Here is a 21,012-nt window from a genome sequence, read left to right as displayed (position 1 = left end):
GGAGATAAAAGATTAAAATTTTGACAGAGCAAATAATTTTTTTTTTAATATATTTCTTTATTGATTTCAGAGAGAAAGGGAGAAGGAGAGAGAGATAGAAACATCAATGATGAGAGAGAATCATTGATCAGCTGCCTCCTGCACAACCCCCACTGGGGATTGAGCCCGCAACCCAGGCATGTGCCCTTGGCCGGAATCAAACCTGGGACCCTTCAGTCCACAGGCTGACGTTTTATCCACTGAGCCAAGCCGGCTAGGGCCAGAGCAAATAATTTTTTAAGAGATAAGGCAGATTTGGAAAAGAACCAAGGAGAAATTTTGGAACTAAAAATATAGTCACTGAAATTAAAAACTTGGTGAATGAATTTAATGGATTAGATGTATTTGAAAAGAAAATGAGTGAACTGGAAGATGGGCTAGAAGGAACGATTTAGAATGAAGTGTTGGGATATATTAGTATGGAAAATATAAGAGAATAAAACATAATTTATACACGAGGAGGGTTGAACATAGTGAATTGGAATCCCAGAAGGAGAAGAAATGCGCGTGGCCGAAGCAGTATTTAAAGAAATGGCACACAGATTGATACAGTGAGAGATTCTAGGATTTCTACAGATTACGGGCAGGATAAACAAGGAAATCACCTAAATACATCAGTAAAATTGCAAGAAACCAAAGAAAAGAGACATCTTAAAAGCAGCTAGGGTGGGAAAATTACATTCAGAAAAAGAGACGACAGTTACACTAACAGCTGACTTCTTAGCAGAAACAGTAGAATCCACTAACTGCAAACTTAGAGCCCTGTTATGTCCGCAAAACACTTTTCAGGAGTGAATACTTCCTCGTTTCATCTTAGCTGTGTCCCACTGAGGGCGTGCTAAAGGCAGAAAGAAAGGTCAGGGATGCAGGAAGGGAAGAAGCAACACAGTTACGTGGATAAGTCTAAATGCGTGTTGTCTGTACAAAACAAGTCATGTCTAGTGTGGCTTAAAATATATGTAACATTAAACCACATGACAGCAGTAACAAATTGGGAATATACAATGGAATAGAAGTGTTCACAGGCTTTTGCAAATGTTTGTAAAAGCCCATTAGACTTTAATAAGTTAGGGTGCCCCTTGTTATCTCTAAATGACCACCAAAAAGATTACACAGTAAAGTAACAGATTTAAACTGGTAATATCAGAAATTACATTGAATTGAATTAAGTGCTCCAATTAAAAGACAAAGATGAGCCTGGCCAGTATGGGTCAGTGGTTGAGCATCGACCTATGAATCAGAAGGCTTGATTCCCGCTCAGGGCATATGCCTGGGTTGCAGGCTCAATCCCCATTGGGCGTGCAGGAGGCAACGTGATTCCCTCTCATCATTGATGTTTCTCTCTCTCCCTCTTCCTTCCCCTCTAAAATCAATAAAAATATTTTTTTAAAGATAAAGATGGTCAGACAGATTTTTAACAATCTGCTGTATAATAATTTCAAGATTCATCTGAAACAAGATTTTTAATAGAGATACTTTACCTGAACATTACCCCCCCAAAAAATAAATAAATAAAACTGGTAGAGCTATATGAATAGTAAAGAGGTAGACTTTAAGGTAAAAACATTATTTGAGATAAAGATAATCAGTTTATACTGATAGAAGTTTTTAAAATTGTACTTAGCCATGTTCACACAAAACAAATATGTACATACAAAACAAAAATTGATAATCTGCAAAGAGAAATGACAGATGTATAATCTATGTGGAATGTAACGGAAAGAACCAAAACACTGCAGAAGAGTCTCTTTATATATATATAATCTGGATAAAAACCCTTTGGGTGATTATAAAACTTAAAAATTTCTTCTGTGGCTTGCCTTTTTACTTTCTTAGTGGAGTCTTGAGGAACAAAACTTGTTAATTTTAATATAAATCAACTTTACCAATCCTTTCCTTTATGTTGAAAGCTTTTTAATTCTAAGAAAATTTTTGCTTGTCCTCAAGGATATAAAAATATTCTCCTGAGTTATTCTCTAGATTGAAGCTTGATTGTTTCATCCTTCACATTTACTTGTACAATCAGATTTTTGTGTGGTGTGTATGAGATAGAGTCAAGATTTTCCCCCATTTGGAATATTCAATTGACCTAGCTTAGCTCATTTGTTCCCACTACTGTATAATGCCATTTTTGTCATAAATCAAGTGTCTGTATATATTATCCAAAATGTTTCCGCAGTGTCTTTTTTATATTTAGTTGGTTATGTCCTCTAAGGTTGTTATGCTTCAAGATTGACTTGACTTTTCTTGGTTTGCATTTTTATGTAAATTTTAAAATCAAGTTTTACAAAAAGTACAAAGTATAGACAACATTTTCTTAATTGCAATGCCATGAAACTGAAAATTAATAACAAAAGTAGCAACCAAAACACCCTTGCCACCCAGAAATTTAAAACTTCCTTGTTAAATAGTTTTTGGATTAAAAAAGAAATCATACTTTTAGTACTAAAGCAAAAGAGAGTGAAACTAGATGAATCAGCAAGTATTTGAGAGCGTCTCTGCCGAAGGTTGTTTGGAAATTGCCCTCTTGGAGCTTACACTAGGTTAAACAACTTTGTGCAAGATTAAGGTCTGTGCCCCTAGTTTGGAAAGTTTATGTCAACTTTGCTGTACACTCATTTCATTGAGAAAAACACACGTCCCAACAGTCATTGGGAAGTCCTTTCTAAATATGGATAAGTGTTAGAAGCTATAAAGTAAAGATGGATCATTTATTTCAATTACATAAAGAATCATGCCTAGAAAAAAAAACAACACAGCTGGCCATTAAAAAAAAATCATGCCTGGAAAACATTACCATGAACAAAAGCAAACTGTATGGGCTCTGCAGTTCCTGTCACTTGAGAGCTAATTTTAAAGAGGTTTTTCAGACCAATTAGGCAAAGACTCAACATAAAGTAATAGGATGTTGAGAGTTCACACAGAATTACAAATGGCTTCTAAACATAAAAAGAAAAAAGCCCAACCTTACTCATGACAGAATGCAAAGAAAGCTACACAGATGCCTTTGTTTTTCAGTTCAGAGATTGGGAAATATCAGTGTTTGATCACCTATGAAGATGGTATTGGAAGGAGAGTTCATTGGCATAACCTTGATGGAAGACAGTTTGGCAAATATTTCTCAAAATTTCGGATACACACATCTAAATGTCAGTAGGGAAATGTATATAAACAAATTCTGGTTGCAGACATGTGGTGAAATAGCCAAGCCTTCAAAAGAACAAGGTTGCTTTATGCTGATAGGACTTAGTCTTCAGATTTTATTATACTAGAGGCCTGGTGCACAAAATTTGTGCAAGGGTATGGTCCCTTGGCCTGGCCGGCAATTAAAGCATAAGCGTCTGGCATGGAAGGGTAGGTCCCACACCTGACCTCTGGGCCCTGGGCAGCACCTGAGCCCCCAGGCCCCTGCGCAAGCCCAGGGGTGGACAAACTTTTTGACTCGAGGGCCACAATGGGTTCTTAAACTGGACCGGAGGGCCGGAACAAAAGCATGGATGGAGTGTTTGTGTGAACTAATATAAATTCAAAGTAAAGATCATTACATAAAAGGGTACGGCCTTTTGTTTCAATAGTTTTATTCATTTCAAACGGGCTGGATCCGGCCCGCGGGTCGTCGTTTGCCCACGGCTGGCAAGCCCCTCCACGTGAATCACGGCACCCGAGTCCCCTCGCAGAGATGTAGTGAGCGCAGCCAGATGCCATGGGCTGGGCCGCAGCATGGGCCTGTGGACGGACAGTGTGCTCTCTCCTGGCCAGCCGGCCTCACAGACTGGCTCCTGCGCGAACCCATGGGGAGCCTGACCGGCCCCTGTAATCCCAGCTGCTGCTGCCCTTCTCACCCGGAAGCCCATTGGAGCTGGCAGCGCCTCCACTGCTGCCCACTCCCTGTGTCTCATCGCCGATGCCCACCATGTTCCACGCCACCCCCTGGTGGTCAGCGCATAGCAAGTGGTTGAACTCCTGGTCGAGAGGACAATTTGCATATTACACTTTTATTATATAGGACGTGGAAAGTGCATGATGATATACTGTACCAGGTGTGTGTAGTAGTATGCTGCCATTTGTATAATAAAAGGAGTAAGTATAACATGTAGAAGTGCTTGTATAAATGACTATAACTGGAAGGAGACACAAGAAAGCGTAGTAACACTAACGACTAGGGTGGGAGGGAGCTTTTTTGCCATATACCTTTTGATACCTATTTAATTTTCATTCTTTGTGAATGTATTGCAGTTAAAGTACAAAAAAGTAAGAGCAGTTACACAGAAGAAAATCTGTAATGTAGTTGTGATAACTGGCTAATTTACCCTGCTTTTAGGGTTTTAACCAAGAAGATTTGGAAGAAGAAAAAAGTGAAACACAGATAAAAGAAGCTGAAGATTCAGATTCTGATGATAACATAAAGAGAGGAAAACAGTAAGTCTTTTATTTAAAAGAAATTTTTAAAGAGACTATAAAAATGAAGGTAAAGGCTGTCAAACTTCGTTTTTTCTTATTTGGCTGCTGATTAGGTCCAGGCAGGGATCTGCTCCTTTTCTCTTCCTTCTGGTTAATGACTGCTGTCCGTAAACTCTTTGCTCTTGTTATTTTTCTTCCATTTGCCCTGTGCTCAGCTGTCATAATGTGTGGAGTTTTATGGTGCCAGGCTCTTCATTTATATCTCACCAAATAAGCTCTTACAAAACAATGTGCTTTTAGAAGAAAAGTTGATTTGGGGGTCCTGATGGAAATAATGCTAAAGTCTTAATTGCAAAATATTACTTGATTGTATTTCACATACTTCCGTTAATCTGTTCAGAACAATCTGGTATCTTGAAAAGTGCCAAACAGAATGATTCATTAGCTGCTGTTTACAGTTGTAAAGATAATGCTTTAAAAAATATTTCCCTTTTAATTCCTAGTGACATGCTGAAGGAGCTTGGTAATACCTTTGGAAATTATCATATAACATATAAATCACATCTCATTTATATGACAGTGGCAGAGAGCAAGTCAACTTCCTCTTTGAACGTAATGATTCAGGGGAAAGCCATAAAGCTTTGAGGCTCTTAGAAATCTGTAGATGTCCACCTTTATCTCAGTGACATTACGTTTTGAGCTGCACCACTGAAAAGCAGCGGTTTATTTTATTTTTTCTACTTATGCTATGGAAGACAAAACACCCAAATGAGTGAACACTGCTGTATCTCCCCCAGAAGTCAGTGCAGCCATAACTGAACCATGGAATGCAGGCAGTACCCCTGAACAAGAACTTGGAATTGGAAATGTTCTTTCTCAAGCTGATACATGCAAGTGTTCACACAGTGTATGAAAAGCTTAGTGTGGAACAATTGGGGTAGCATAGAGGTTGAACATAAAACCCAGGGTCACATGCTCTTGTAAAGGCAAGTCATAAGTACTTGTACTTGAAGAGAATTCTCCATTGAATTACAATTAAGAAAATTGGTTCTTAACTGTGATCAAAGGAAATGTGTATTTAAAAGGCAATTTGTATGTCACTTGATTTTTGTGTTACTGCTTAGTATGGACTTTCTGTCGGATTTTGAGATGATGTTGCAGCGGAAAAAGAGCATGAGCGGTAAGCGCAGGCGTAATCGTGATGGTGGTACTTTCATTAGTGATGCAGACGATGTGGTGAGCGCCATGATCGTCAAGATGAATGAAGCTGCTGAGGTGAGTTGGCCGCTGCTTAATCTTTCTCCCACTTAATTGGGTCAATGGCTTTTTGTTTTTTAGCTTAGCCCTTGCTTACACTTAAGATACTTTGTTTTTTGTAATAAAGCATTTACTATTCTAAATTTTAAGCACAGAAAAAATTTTAATTTTTTAGTAACATGTTTAGAAAAAGTGAAAAGGCGAAAGTATTAAGTAAAAATGTGCCTTTTTAGCCTAATGGCTTTGCTAATTTTGTGGAGGAATGATTTTCTTTCCAGTTTGGCTGGTTTACCACAAAGTTTAATTTTTCTTCACATATAAAAAGTCATACACTCATGTTTATTATGTTATAAACTCATGTTATTCTCTTGCCTCTGATTAAGAGATTGTATTTAACTCATTGTGCTTTAAAATTCTGCCCTAATTTTTTAAATTATGTTATTATGTTTAAAAACCAGTTCTGATCTTTTGGAGACACTTCCTGAAGTATTTATGCATTCAGTGATATGTGTCTAGGGTTTGTTTTGAAATAATTCAAGGTTGAGGGGGAAATAGCTAGAGAAATAGCTAAAATAAGACTGACCATGTGTGTTTAGTTGTTAAAATGTACATAACAGGAGTATATTATTTGTTTTCTGTTGTGGAATTTGAACTTTTTCATAATTTAAAAAATGCCCAAGTAAATACTGAAACTCTCCTTTAATAACACCCCATTATTATACAAGCCTTCCAGCTGGAAAGTTATTTCTGATAATAAACCAAATTTTCCCAGGTATAATTTTGTACCTTACATGAACTCTGAAAACTTTACAATTATGCCACCATTTTGAATTAAAATTATTTTCTCAATTTGTAATTGTTAAAGCTATTTTATTATTTTTTTATTTTATTTATTTTATTTATTTTATTTTATTTTTTTAAACATATTTTGTTGATTTTTTACTGAGAGGAAGGGAGAGGGATAGAGAGTTAGGAACATCGATGAGAGAGAAACATCCATCAGCTGCCTCCTGCACACCTCCCACTCGGGATGTGCCTGCAACCAAGGTACATGCCCTTGACTGGAATCGAACCTGGGACCTTTCAGTCTGCAGGCCAACGCTCTATCCACTGAGCCAAACCGGTTAGGGCTGTTAAAGCTATCTTAATGGCTGTATGGGTTTGATTGACATGGACAGATACAGAATTTGGGGCTGTACACAAAAGTCAGTTTTAACTTAATTTTTCTTTCTTGTAGGAAAAAGTATAGTTTCTCAGGAAAATTGCTGCTTTATTTTAGACTCTAAATTATAATGCTTGAAATTCATTATTAATAATGGCTTTATTTATTATTTTTTAAATCTTTTTCTTCCTGGATAGGAAGACAGACAGTTGAACAATCAAAAAAAGCCAGCACTGAAAAAATTAACATTATTACCTACTGTGGTTATGCACCTTAAGAAGTAAGTATTGTTTTATTGAAAAAGTTTTTTCCTTTTAGTGGAATGATAGTCAGACTATGTACTGGTGTTCTAGAGATATTAAAGAATGATTGCCTTCTGTCAATTCATAGAGCAATAATGAATAGAATTTCCTAAGTTATGTTACCGTCTCACAAATTTCTTTTAAACCTTGATTCCGGATGCAAATGGAACAGATAGCAAACTGATATTAATGAAAGAAAAACTTGGAAACCACTAATATTGTTCTTTATAGACAGTTTTCAGTCTGGTAAGTGTACAGCTGTTTCCCAGTGTGAACAGCACGTTATGGGAGAGTGAAGCACATACCTGCAAGGCTGATGTGGCTGTTCTGTCAGGAACCGTGTCGGTGGTACTTCTGGAATAAGGGTCTTTTCTTGATGAGTCGTTGTTAGCAAGGTCTTTCATTGTTTTGCTGAGGAGCCTGAATAATTTTTTAATACATGTTTTTATTGATTTCAGAGAGGAAGAGAAAGGGAGAGAGAGAAACATCAGTGATGAGAGAGAATCATTGATCAGCTGCCTCCTGCACACCCCCCAATGGGAACTGAGCCCGCAACCTGGGCATGTGACTGGAATCAAACCCAGGAACCTTCAGTCCGCAGGCCAACGCTCTGTCCACTGAGCCAAACCAGCCAGGGCGATGCCTGAACAGTTTTGATTTCACCTTGAACCTAGGACTTCCTACTAGAAAATCGCTCCCTCTGATAGTGTCATGGTGTCTGTTAACATATTTGACTCTAGTACAGAAAATGAAATTTAAATGTCAGTAATTCGTTGGCATACTTTTCCTGCTACGCGAATGCTTTCCTCCTGGTGTCTTGCATAATTCTGAGTTTTCTTTCACCCAAAACAGTTTCAGAATCACTATCCTGACAGATTAAGCATTAATTTTATAGTTGTAATAATTGGAGCTCATTATTCTGACTGTCTGTATCATTTATATTAACATTAACCTGATTTGTGTAATTTGGGTTTGTTTTGTTTTGAACAAATCATCTGCCTGTCAAGTGTGTTTTTGAAAATAGGAAGTAAATGTTCTGTTGCTTTGAAGTCTGTGAATAGGGCACTGTAAACATGAGTGCAGGCTGACTCTGTGGGAGGGTTTCTGAAAGCATCACTAAATACGTAAGAAAATCAAAGGAAGCTATAGTAGAACCAACATGTATAGGCTTGACTTTTGTGTGATTATTATTTCAGGCAGGACCTTAAAGAAACGTTTATTGACAGTGGTGTGATGTCTGCCATCAAAGAATGGCTCTCACCTCTCCCAGACAGGAGTTTGCCAGCACTAAAGATTCGAGAGGAGCTGTTGAAGATTCTACAAGAGGTTAGAGCCAGATGATCTGATTGTTCGCGCATCATTAATTATTTAATGTGGTTTATGTTATTGCAACCTCTATATTTATATTACCTTGTATTTATGTGTTCTCTCTGCCAGAAGAGGGGTTTTATTCAGTATGTTTTTAGGAACATAGCAAAATAAAATGAGCATAAATGAAGGCGGCCCTGATAAGCTTCATGTGAATCTGGCATGGAAGGGAAGAGATCCTGGAGGAGCTGTGGTTGCTGTGTAGCGTAGTACAGTAGTGGGCATGTCTTGGGGGCGGGGAGGAAAACAGAGTGAAAACACCAACTTCAGAGATAAGCCTGCATTAGAATCTTCAGCTGGGCCACTGTGACATGGCTGTGACCCCTGGGGCAAGCAACATAGCTTCTAAGGGGATCCTCGAGAAACCTGTGTGCTAGTTGTTCTTACTCCTCACCACAAGCCTGCAAGGTGGGTGTATTGTCTCCATTTACAGATGAGGAAGTTAAGACTCAGGGAAGTTAAATGACTTGTCCAAGGTCACATTGCTCACAGATGGCTGTGCTTGGGTTCAGACTTAGATCTATTTGATTCTGGGCCGGTGCTGCATCTTGTATTAAACTGTTAACCTCTGAGTATGCGTAGTTCACATTTTCTCACTTTGTTAAGTTTTACTTGGACGCAGCACTAATACTGAACTCTCAACTCTTTTTTTTCTCTTCTTATTATATTTTACTGATTTTTTACAGAGAGGAAGGGAGAGGGAGAGGGATACAGAGTTAGAAACATCGGTTCAGCTGCCTCTTGCACGCCCCCTACTGGGGATGTGCCCGCAACCCAGGTACATGCCCTTGATCAGAATCGAACCTGGGACCCTTCAGTCCGCAGGCCGACGCTCTATCCGCTGAGCCAAACCAGTTAGGGCTGAACTCTCAACTCTTGATGTGAACACAAAATACCTTTGTGTTCAGTATCTGTAGATCCTGAAAATTGAGATTTTTTGTTACTTATCCTATTGTGAATGAGCCAGGTCTCAGAGGCTCTTCTAGAATAGATGGGCAGGACTCCCAGTTCTGCATGATTCATGTTGTGTGCACGTGCTTATGTCCTCAGCTGCCCAGTGTGAGCCAAGAGACCCTGAAGCACAGTGGGATTGGACGAGCAGTGATGTATCTCTACAAACATCCCAAAGAGTCACGGTCCAACAAGGACATGGCAGGGAAACTCATCAGTATGTACATTTGGTTTTTGTTGTGTTTATGGTTTTGTAAATGTAACTGTATCTGTACCAATATATATTTAAAAAGAATCAATATAAGTGGAATAGAAAAAATGTTTGGTACCTTCTTATAGGTACCAGATTTTTTACTTTTACACTGAAAATGCTTCTCAGTATATTTAAGTATGTAATTCAGTATTAAGTACAGTAAGTAAAATGATGCATTTTCTAATCATGGACCAAGAGCAAGTCGTGAGAGAGGCACTGGAATGCTGGTCCTGGCATTAGTCATACCTGGTTTCAAATCCTAGATTCACCACCTACCTTACTGCACATCCTTAGACTCCTGCTTTCAGCTCCAGGCCCTGGTTTTCTCCTCTGTAAAATGGGTGCTTGCTTTGGGTTTTTTGTAAAGATTAAATGAGAGAGTATATACAAAGCCATAGATATTCATACACACATATATACTCCTCAGGAAACGTTAGCCACTGCTGCTGCTGTTGTTACTTTTATAGTGGTCTTCCAAGCCTCCATCTAATCAGTTGCTGTAATGTTTATAAAATCCTTCCGTTTTAAGAATGAAAAGCGAGCATTTTCATCATTCTCCTTGACTCTTGCTGTGCTCCTTATTGGGAAGGAATTTTTAAACTTCCAAACTAGACTGAAAAAGCAACTGCTTCTGAAGATAGTAATTATTTTTCTATTGAATTTTTTAAGAGTATCAGAAGTTTTTAGGGAAATTTAAATTTTTTAATATACCAGAGAACTATTATATCTTTGATCTTTGATAATCTGTAATTTACTACCTATTAAATAATAAACTTTTGATGCTTTTGTGCAGTCTTTCCCGACCCTTTTTTTGCCCTAGACTGAGAAAAGCAGAATATTCCCAGTGATTGAGTCCTTTACACTAAAAAAATAATACACACTACTTGTTATCACAGTGATTCTGAATCCAGGCGAAGGGCTGGCAGGTCAGTTTTCAAAGATAGTTAGACCACCTCCTCTGAGACTATTGCTTTCTTATTAGTTTGACAACCCTTAATAGTATATTAAATGCAACGATAGTCTACATCATGTTTCAAAATAAAAGCACCTTTGGACTTTTACTAACTAATCAGTGGGCCTGTAGTACTTTTTTTCGTGTTCATCCTAGCAGCTTTCTTAGATTTAATGGAATAGAGACCCTAAAGCTGCACTGTTAAAATATGATTTTTAAAGATTTAGACCATTTTAACAAGTAACAAGTGAACATTTTTTAGAATGAGAAAGTAGAACAATTTCAAGATTTTCTCTTTTAAAAATATTTTTATTGATTTCAGAGAGGAAGGCAGAGAGAGATAGATATATCAATGATAGGAATCATTGGTCGGCTGCCTCCTGCACACCCCCCACTGGGGCTCAAGCCCTCAACCCACACATGTGCTCTGACTGGGAATTGAACTGTGACCTCCTGGTTCATAGGTCGATGCTCAACCACTGAGCCATGCCTGCCGGGCCAGATTTTCTCATTTTGAATATAGTAAATTAGAAATTAGACTGTCTTTATGAAATGACAGTGCAACTTGTTGACTGTTAAAGTGGGTCAGGAATTACTTTCAAACGGCTGGTGACTTTTTTATACTGAATTTTCTGAACCAACTGGAGCTACTTGTAATGTTGGTATTAGGCCGCATTTATCCTATGAATGGTCCTGAGATAATGGTATCCTTAAGGAAAGAATATTCTAAATACCTAGAATATAGCATAACACTAGAGTGTGACTATTTCAAGACATGGTAGGAGGAATGCAACTCCGTGTACTAAATAATTGTGTTTTCCTGGTTACAGATGAATGGTCTCGGCCTATATTTGGTCTTACCTCAAATTACAAAGGCATGACGAGAGAAGAGAGGGAGCAGAGAGACCTAGAGCAAATGCCTCAACGACGAAGAATGAGCAGGTATGAGGGAACAGGTATGAGGAAGTGGAGTCGATGTTATTGTTATAGTAACTTGGTGTTTTTGTAAATAAGATCATTAGGAAACCTGCTAAGATGATAGGATTTTGTCTTTCCTCTCGGCTTGATGTATCTGTGTAGCTCACAATACCCTCTTAATTTCTGTGGGACAGTGTGTAAGTGAAGGCCCACACCCTCCCAGACTTCTGGCTTGATCTGGTGGAGTGTGGCCTCTGCCACAGTTCTGGAGGCGGCTTTTTTTGTTCTGGCCACTTGCAGAAAAAACTGTCCTTCTCAGTCCCGTATACAAATTCTTAGGAGAAAAAGATAATATTGGTTCGGTTTGTATCAATAAAACTGGATACAGTTGTATCCATGGCAGTCACCATTCACCCATAATGAAACCTGGTGTGCAAGATTAAGAATTATTTTTCGATTGTAAAGGACTTAATTGTGGTCTAAGTTTGATGTTCCACTTTGCTCTTTCTTTCTTACAAAGTTGCTAGAGGCCCAGTGCACGAAATTAGTGCGGGGGGTGGGGGTGTCCCTCAGCCCGGCCTGCACCCTCTCCAATCCGGTACCCCTCAGGGGATGTCCGACTGCCTCTCGCAACCCGGGACCACTGGCTACTAACTGCTCGCCTGCCTGATCGCCCCTAACCCTTCTGCCTGCCTGCCTGATTGCCCCTAACCACCTCTGCCTGCCTGCCTGATAGTCCCTAGCTTCTCCCCTGCTGGCCTGATGGCCCCTAACCGTCTCTGCCTCGCCCTGCACCTGGGACCCAGGATTCCCTCCAGCCAGTCGCAGGCACCCGGGACCCGGGCCGGCTTTGCCCGGGCCACAGCCGCAGGCACCCGGGACCATGGGGCAGGCAGCTTGTCCCTCTCCCGGGCCATAGGTGCAGCCGCTGGTGCCCAGGACTGCAGGGCGGGCGGCTTGTCCCTCTCCCGGGCCACAGCCTGGCTGGCCCCCATTCCTCTCTCCCCAGTGTTGAGTGTCTGAGCCATGCCGGCATGAGGGCCTGACGACATTTGCATATTAGCTCTTTATTATATAGGATAAGATTTTAACATTCCTAATATTTCATTGATTACTTTTTTCCCAGCACTGGTGGTCAGACACCCCGAAGAGACCTGGAAAAGGTGCTGACAGGAGAGGAGAAGTAAGAACTTTGTATTTGTTTTATTTCTTTCTTGTTCTGTTTGCTGCTTTGTTTTAAGAAAAATAGCAAATGAAATGATGTATGTTCACATTGACAAGAGATGATTTTTCAGTTTAACATTCATTGAATAGCCACAAAGCATTGTATTGGGTGCTCTGGAAGCTACAAGGAAGATTGAGAAGTAGTTCATTCAGTAAAGATTTTAGCCCTGGCCAGTGTAGCTCAGTTGGTTCAGTGTTGTCCTATTTACCAAGGGGTGGCAGATTGGATTTCCGGTCAGGACACATACCCAGTTTGTGGGCTCAGTCCCTGGTCAGGATGAGTGCAGGAGGCAGCCGATCAGTGTTTCTTACCTCTGCCTCCCTGCCTCTCTCCCTTCCTCTCTCTGGAATCAGTTTGTTTGTTTTTTAAGGCAGTAGTCTTAAAAGATAATAACATAGATTTTATTGCTGCTTGCTATGTCCTAGACTTCTGCATTAAGCTCTGGAAATACAAAATTGAATTTAAAATAGTCCATGCTCTCAAAAAGTTTTTAGGGGGATTATAGATAAAGGGAGGGCTTAAGAAAGGATGTGGGGTAAGTGTGTGCAAGACCTATTTTAGGGATGGCAGTTGGACTGGAGTGGTTGGGCAGTAGGTGGTGCCTGAGATGCTAGAAGATAAGGTTGGAAGTGTAGATTGGGACCAAATTTTGAACAGCTTTAAATCTAAATGAAGACTTTTCACTTCTCTGTGCTTCCATAGAAAGCTTTTGAGCAAGGACATGAAGTCATCAGATTTGATTTGGGTGCTGATGTTGGTGTGTGGAGGGCGGGTTGGAGGGGAGAAACTAAAGGCAGCACATGGTTAAACTGAGAAGGCTCGGGGGAAAGAGAAGGTTGAGAAGGCTTTGCAGGGGCCAAATCGCGAGGAGTAGGTGACTTAGTCGGGGAGGAGCTGGCTAGATTTGAAGACACCAACCAGAATTTTAACCTAAGTAGCTGAGATGATGGTGTTCACTAAAAAGAGAAGAGGAAGCAGGCCCTGGAAGGGAAGCTGAGGAGTCCGTGCAGAAATATGAGTGAGGATGAGGCCAGCTGAGACGGGGCGGGGCGGAGGGTAACCTTGGGAGGGCAGAGGAGGCTTGAAACAGGTGTTTGTCTGAATGGGATGGGCCCAGACGTGGTTGCTACATAAAACATTCTCTTTTCAGGGCCCTCAGACCTGGAGATCCTGGATTCTGTGCCCGCGCGAGGGTGCCAATGCCCTCAAACAAGGACTATGTTGTCAGGCCCAAGTGGAATGTGGAAATGGAGTCGTCCAGGGTAAGCAAGCAGGGGAACAGCAAGGTGGATCTCATGCCAATTACTATTTTATCTTTTAGTTCATGTTGAATAACTGCTCTTGAGATTTATCTGATTTCGAGAGAGCTGTTCTCTGCTCTTCTATCCAGCCAGGCCACGTGTTGCTAGTGAGCTTTACTTCAGACTTAAAGTAACATTATCAAGTCAAGATTTTTCTTATTTATCCCTTTATTTCAACCAAATCTTGGACCTAGTGTTCTGATATGGTCATTTTTTTTAACTATGAGAATCAGAACTCACCTGCTTCTGCAGTTTCCCCTTCCTTCCTCTCCACTGTTTTAAGTAATTCTGTTGTGAAATATTTAGAGTAGATACTTCCTCTACCATCACTGTAAATACTGCTCAGTGATCTTCATTGCTTTTCAGTAATCTTTTTTTATTCTCCATTCCAACCGTTCTTTCTAGCCTGGTATTCTTAAAAAGGGCCTAAACCGATTGGAAAAGCATAAGAGGCGGTTTGCCGAACAGAAACGACTCAGCAGAGTGCACCGTGCTGTCAAGTTCAGCATTGAAGGCAACAGGATGCCCCTGTAGGCCTGGCCCTGCCAGAGTGTGTCCAGGAGGTATCCCCAAGGAGGCGTGCTCTGTGCATGTGCTTGAATTGTCAGTAGCTGAAGTGAGGACGTGTGTGTGTGTTTGCTTAGCCAGACAAGCCCAGGCCCACTTTTAGTTTCTGAAGTAATGACCCTAACAGGCGCTGAGTGACATTGAGGTCTTCCTGAACACCTGGAAATTGACATGGAAGTGGACTCCTCCTTTACTGGCACCCTAGAGACCCACAGACAGTCCCTTCCCTGGGAAGCATGTTGGTCTTGACTGTGCCCGTTTTTATTAAAAGGACTTTGTTAGGGCCTAGGACCATAGTGGTCTGTGTTACAGGCATAGAAACCAGTTAGTAACTTCTTGGTGGGAGGGATGTGGCTTCTTTTGCTACTGTCAGTGGCTCAGCAACATGCATTTGAGAACTCATGGCATAAAGCCTGACACTATTTAAGAGATAAATTTGATGACTGCATATTTGATATGTGGTTGGAAATAGACTTTGGAACTTTCGTAAAGCCGGTCTCTGACCTGCCGTGCTCTGAGAGTGACAGAGCGCCTTCACCGCAGTGTATTCTGGACAGTCTGAGTGTGCTGGTGCCTCCTGTGACTTCTCCATGACCCCACCTTGGCAGCTACTTCCATGATTTACACTCACCTTCCTGCCAGTTCACTTTGTTGTGAAGCTAATGTCTAAACAAAGCCTACTTTCTTATTTTTTAGAATAAATAATGGGTAGAAGAACAGTAGTTCAGGGCCATGAACTTCATCTATAACTCCTGCCCGTTTTTCTTTTATCCGTATCGATGCTCCTCGATATCCCTTCACTCCTGCCCGTCTCCGCTCTCCCCCCCCCCCCCCCCCCCCCCCGCCCACATTCCTGCTTCTTTTTAGCTTAACTTATCCCTGTCTTTCCTATTTATTCTTCCCCAGTACAGGCCTTGGTGAGAGTGGAGAATTACAGTGTGGCAAAGGGAATGTCTTAAGCGATCTGTGTGACCCCCTCCTTTGGAAGCCTGCCTTTCGTCCTGGGGGGATGCGCCCCCCCCCCCCTGCTGTTGTTGATGGTTCTGGTCCCACCTTCCTTCCCTGTGGCTGAGGAGGTGGTGGGAGGAGGTGACCCAGCCTCTGCTAGAGCAGACAGGTGGCCAGCGTGAGGAGAGGGAACTTCTAGTGCAGTTCCTTTCCTTCATCCTCAACACTCCCAAGGTCATAAGGTGCCGGCATTTATCTAGGCCTGAGTCTGGCTTTTGGAGCTCTTGAGAAAATACATGTTTGGGGGCTGGTGGCCTCATTTTACTTTTCAGTTCATTGTCCTTAAGCCATGTGACTGTCTCCCTGCTCAAGAGGGGCTCCTGCATGTTCACTCGGGCCTCACATTGCACCACCACTAATGAACATGGCCCACGAAGACAAGTGGAGTGAGGCAATGGCTGTCAGATGCAAATGTTTGTTTATACAGGGTGTTTATACAGGGGTTTAAGCAAAAGTAGGCTTACAGTTGTTCGAATGGAAGATAATACAATAATGGGTAAATGATAATACAAAAATAAAGTCTATTTTGTGTACTCACAACTGTAAGCCTACTTTTACCCACTCCTGTATGTCATTTTTATTTTTGAAGTTATATAAATAAACATTAAACACTACAGAATAACCCTGTTTCCAAAGTCCTGCCCTTCCTCTAAGTCACCGTTGATAATAGTTTGGTCTGTTAAATATATCTCCCATAATGCTTCAAGCTTAGTTTTTTCTTGTAATAATTGTAGAAAATACATCGATGTAGTGCAGAGAAAAAGCACACTATTCAAAAGCACTTTGTTATATTTTTTGCCTTTTTTTGATTGCTATTTTAATTAAAATTATGCTATATGTAATTTCGATCACTCTCCTTAAATCACCTTATAGATTTATCATTTATAATGGCTGCATAGTAGTGTATCATGTGAAAATGTAATTTGCTTATTCACTTCTATAGTTTCTGATTTTTCCTCCTAAATAATGCAGTAGCCTACACTACATTGTATGTTTATATGTTAGTTTATGCCATGTAGTGCTTTTAAATAACATTAAAATGACAAAAGCAATACATGCTTTTATGTAAACTTTTAAAAAGAGAAAGCACAGAGAAAATTAATGTCACTCGTAAATCCACCGCACCTTAACATGAACATTTTGAGTTACTTCTTTTTGGTCTTTTCTAAATGCATACATAAACATGATTGCTGGTTTTGGGTTTTTGAACTCTTAAGCAAAATCTTCATCATATTGTATTCCTTGTTGGGTTTTGTCTTTGACTTAGCATGGTAAAAATTCTTTTTAGTGACATTGTGTCAGAATATAGTTGTACCATAATTTTTTTAAGCAAACCCATCTTGCTAATCTTTTAGGCTACTTTTGGTTTTTCACTGGTAAAACTGTGATAAAAGTGTTCACCAGTGCATTGCACTTTTACCGTCCTAAGGAAGTGGTGTAGAGTTGATGAATCAGAGGCTAGCTCGTTGAAATTAGTGTGTTAGCCACAGTGCTCTCTGTGAGTTCAGGCTTGGGGTAAGGGCAGCTGGCAGCCACCAGCCTCCCAAGCTGTAGCTAGGAGGAGCTCAGCATGACGTGGGTGTGTGCATTTCCGTTGCTGGGATGGGGGCTCAGACTGTAGAGGAGATCTGGGAGTGAGCAAGGAGAAATCCAGGCTGGTGTGGAGAGCTGCTGGCAGTTGGGTAGTTGGCAGAGATCTGAGCAGGTAAGACTTCCAGTGTGGACTCACTGCAAGTGTATAAATCAGGTTACATTGTCTGAAAGGGAGTCAGATACTTGGGCCTCTTAAGGAAATCTGAAGACAAAACCCCAAGGTCACATGGCTGATGTTCAAAAGTCCCCTCTCTTCATCCCTCCATCTCTTCTCCCAAGTGGGTATTCAGTAGAGAGATGGTAACTCAGCTCTTTCTCGTCTGATAGTGAATGTGTATGCTGACTCAGTATTGGTGCCACATATTCAGATTGATAGGAAGTAATATTTAGAATTGGGATATTCCTAGAAAATCTAGGGTTGATGATCAGCATGATTCTTATTCAGGGATATTCAAACTCTTGTAGAGTTTCTTGCTTTGTGCTTGAGTGTGGATTTTGAGTCCAGAGGTAGGATAGTGACTGGGGAGGCTCCCCGCTCAGGAGCTTCCCACACCAGCACTGACCCTGGAGCGCCTCCCAGGCCCTGCCTTCCTTTAGCAGCTTTGCCTTGAGCTTCACGGGTGACTTTCTTGTAAGCATGGGCAGGAGGGGCGGAATTAGGAAAACCCACCTCTCTCTAACCATTCGGATTCTTAGAGGTTGGAATTGTTAGCAGTCCTAGAGTCAGCAAGAAGAGTTCACCCCGATCTTCGATCTTCGACACAAATGGCAGACCTTTTTAGCACTTCTAAAAGGTGTCGATTTCTTAGAGACCACATCTTTTTAAAACATACAATATAAAAGTAATAACCAAACCTTTAGACATAAAGGACAAGCAGGAAGAGATATAAGAAATAAGAAACCCCTTGGATTGACTTACTTTTCTTTTCTTTTTGTGTCAGATACTTGTTAAACCTAAATCTAATTGATTGCAGGCAGCAGTAGTCATCTTCATGGTGACGTTTGGAGCACTGACTCCAGTGCCAGCTCTGTCCTCTGGCTGACGGTATTTTCTCATTTACGTCTCCCAGCAGTCCTGAGAGCAGTGCCGACCCGGGGCGTGACCTGCCCAGGGTCACAGAACCTGCCGAGCAGAGCAGGGGTTCCCCCAGGTGTGAAGCCAGAGCTCCACTTCACGGGTTTGCCTTGCTGACCCTCTGGCCCAGCCATCATACTCACAGCTTTTTCTCCGATGACTCTCCTTTTCCTAGCTCTGTGTGAAGGTGCATCTGTCAAGTGATCAACTCCACTTTAGTTTTTGAAAGGGAAAAGCATACAGGCAAAATGTAATCTGATGGAATTGGGGATTACAGTTTCTATTTCTCCTCCTCTCGTGCATCGAGAGTTCCATGGACTGAGACAAAATTTACCCATAAGGCACAGACAGAATGACTCTGCACGGAGGGTGTCTTGTGTTTTCTAACATTCTGGGACCCTTGCTCTCCTGCTCCGGAAGTCACCACAGCATGTCTGGTCATTCCCGAGCTAGGAGCTCTCCTGACTGCTGACTTTCTGATGAACGAAGATGGAAGCTAATCTAGGGGCATGTGTTTCAGTGATGGCTCTTGAATTTCCCTCCTACTTTCAGTTTCAGGGGACCTCCAAGAAGGGCATCAGTCGGCTGGATAAGCAGATGAGGAAGTTCACAGACATCAGGAAAAAAAGCAGATCTGCACACGCGGTCAAAATCAGCATCGAGGGTAACAAAATGCCTTTGTGACCTTCTTGGCTCCCCATCCTGCGCTAGGAAATGCGCAATGGACTCTGGGGAGAAAGACGATATTTTAAATTTTTTTAGTGTATCTGTAAATGGTTCAGCTTGTATCAAATATTGTCCTAGCACTTGCATTTCTCTCCGTGTACTTAAAACCATTGGTGTGGGCTTTGTACAGAGGAATACTAGTCCCACTTCTAGAGACTTCACAATAAAATCCAGTCTGGTTTTGGGAGGCTGTCTCTTCATTGTCTTAGAGGCTCACTAGTGGGGGTGAAAATTGGTTCTTGGTGAGTGAAAGAATCTTAGCTATGACAGTGGTTTGTGATCTTTCGAAGTTCAGCCCTGCCTACTGTCATATCACAGGGCACGTGCCTGGTCTCTGTCCTGGGTTCCTAACCAGGAGCTTCAGAAGCCTTTGGGTTTCCTGGCTGATGGGAATGTCTTTGTGATTCTAATGAGATGACTTGTGGTGAGCCCCTCTGTGGCTTTAGGATGAGTCAAGTCACCAGGAGGACCTCAGAGCTCTGTTGTGGAGGGTTGGGACTTCGGGCAGGCCTGACCTGCAGGGTGCTGAATTCTGAGTAGCTGTTCAGTTGCGTCAGTTGATCTTGACCGTCATGCCTAAATGGTGAGGCCCCAGGCACCGAAGCGCAGCGGAGCTTTCTGATTGGTGAGCATACTGATGTGCCGAGATGGTGATGTGCCTTGATCCCACCAAGAAAGGGTGTGGAAGCTGTTTCCTCCCAGACCTCGCCCTCTGTGTGTTGGCATTTGTCTGGTCTTCCTAACTTGAATCCTTTATAATAAAACTATAAAGACAGTGCTTTTCTGATTTCTGTGAGTCATTTTAGTGAATTATTGAACCTGAGGGCATCATGGGAACCCTCAGACTTGTAAGCAGTCAGCCAGAGGGGACGGGCCCCACCGGCAGCTGGCATCTGGAATGGACAGGCTTGTTGGGACTGGACCCTTAAACCTGGGAAGTCTGGTGCTAATTCCAGGTTGTTGGTGTCAGAACTGCAGTATCCTACTTGCAGTTAAAACAACCTGCCGGCAAAATTTTATTTCTTAGTATCTTGTCAGAAATTTTCAATCTTTAGATTTTTAAAAATATATATTTATTGATTTCAGAGAGGGAGAGAGAGAAACATCAATGATCGGCTGCCTTCTATACGCCCACGGGATCAGCCCGCAACCTGGGCATGTGTCCTGACCGGGAATCGAACCTCGACCTCCTGGTTCATAGGTCAATGCTCAACCACTGAGCCACGCTGGCCGGGCTGCATTCTGGCTGTAAGTCCCAGGCAAATGTAAAACATCTGAAAAGATTCATGGAAAGCACTCTGATTTATTAAGTCTTGTCTATATGTTATGGGTGCTTGTCCGTTGATTGTTGTTTTATCTGTCTTTGTTGCTTATTGTTCATCTATTAAGCATGCATTTAATTAATTTAATTTAATTTAATAAGAAAAGAAACCTAGGTGGCCAAGCCATTTACTGAATTTCCCCAGAGCAAACATGATGTGGGGTGGGGAGACACGTGGCCGATGGTACATGTCCTAGGAGACAGAGGTAGAGATAACTAAAAAGGCCCAGCCCATGAATTCCTAGTCTTTGGTGATCTTGTAAAATGGACGCCCACTCCCAAGAGTGCCATTAAAAGTCTCATTTTCACCATGTTTTTATTTCCCAGTCCGTCATTTGAAATTTGCGTAGCTGAGACATTTCTCAGAATTTAGGGATCCGTCTGGGATTTCTGTACCCGTGAAGAGAAAAGGCTAGCTTAAGAGAAGGCGCGCCCCTGCCCAATTTTGGGTGGCCTCTTAAATCTGAGCCCCATCTCGACAGATGCTATAGAATAACCCAAGACTGTTTTTCTTTAAAAGATGGCAAAAATGACACAAGGAAAATATACAGGCTGGGTTTAGGCAACAAAATTAGTGTTTCCATAATAATAGG

General features: G+C 41.5%; 1 protein-coding gene across 7 annotated transcripts in view; it reads left to right on the top strand.

The window, feature by feature from the left end:
- The window catches only part of IWS1 (interacts with SUPT6H, CTD assembly factor 1), a 41,907-nt gene extending 22,031 nt beyond the window's left edge, over positions 1-19,876 (top strand). For 3 of the 7 annotated variants that reach the window (XM_036318575.1, XM_036318573.1, XM_036318574.1), the window contains exons 6-14: positions 4,361-4,458; positions 5,565-5,715; positions 7,057-7,139; positions 8,358-8,487; positions 9,580-9,697; positions 11,516-11,627; positions 12,730-12,786; positions 13,979-14,090; positions 18,925-19,876. In XM_036318575.1, the coding sequence (XP_036174468.1) occupies positions 4,361-4,458; positions 5,565-5,715; positions 7,057-7,139; positions 8,358-8,487; positions 9,580-9,697; positions 11,516-11,627; positions 12,730-12,786; positions 13,979-14,090; positions 18,925-19,056 (993 nt within the window). In that variant the 3' untranslated portion in view covers positions 19,057-19,876. Of the gene's footprint in view, positions 1-4,360; positions 4,459-5,564; positions 5,716-7,056; positions 7,140-8,357; positions 8,488-9,579; positions 9,698-11,515; positions 11,642-12,729; positions 12,787-13,978; positions 14,091-14,534; positions 14,700-18,924 lie in introns of those variants that run through there. The other 4 variants (XM_036318576.1, XR_004969120.1, XR_004969121.1 and 1 more) reach the window with 4 other exon arrangements.
- The last annotated feature ends 1,136 nt before the right edge of the window (positions 19,877-21,012 follow it).

This window comes from Myotis myotis, unplaced genomic scaffold (assembly GCF_014108235.1).
Source record: "Myotis myotis isolate mMyoMyo1 unplaced genomic scaffold, mMyoMyo1.p scaffold_m19_p_8, whole genome shotgun sequence".
Taxonomy (NCBI): domain Eukaryota; kingdom Metazoa; phylum Chordata; class Mammalia; order Chiroptera; family Vespertilionidae; genus Myotis; species Myotis myotis.
The sequence above is the reverse complement of the archived record's forward strand: the minus strand, read 5'-3'. Positions and strand labels throughout refer to the sequence as shown.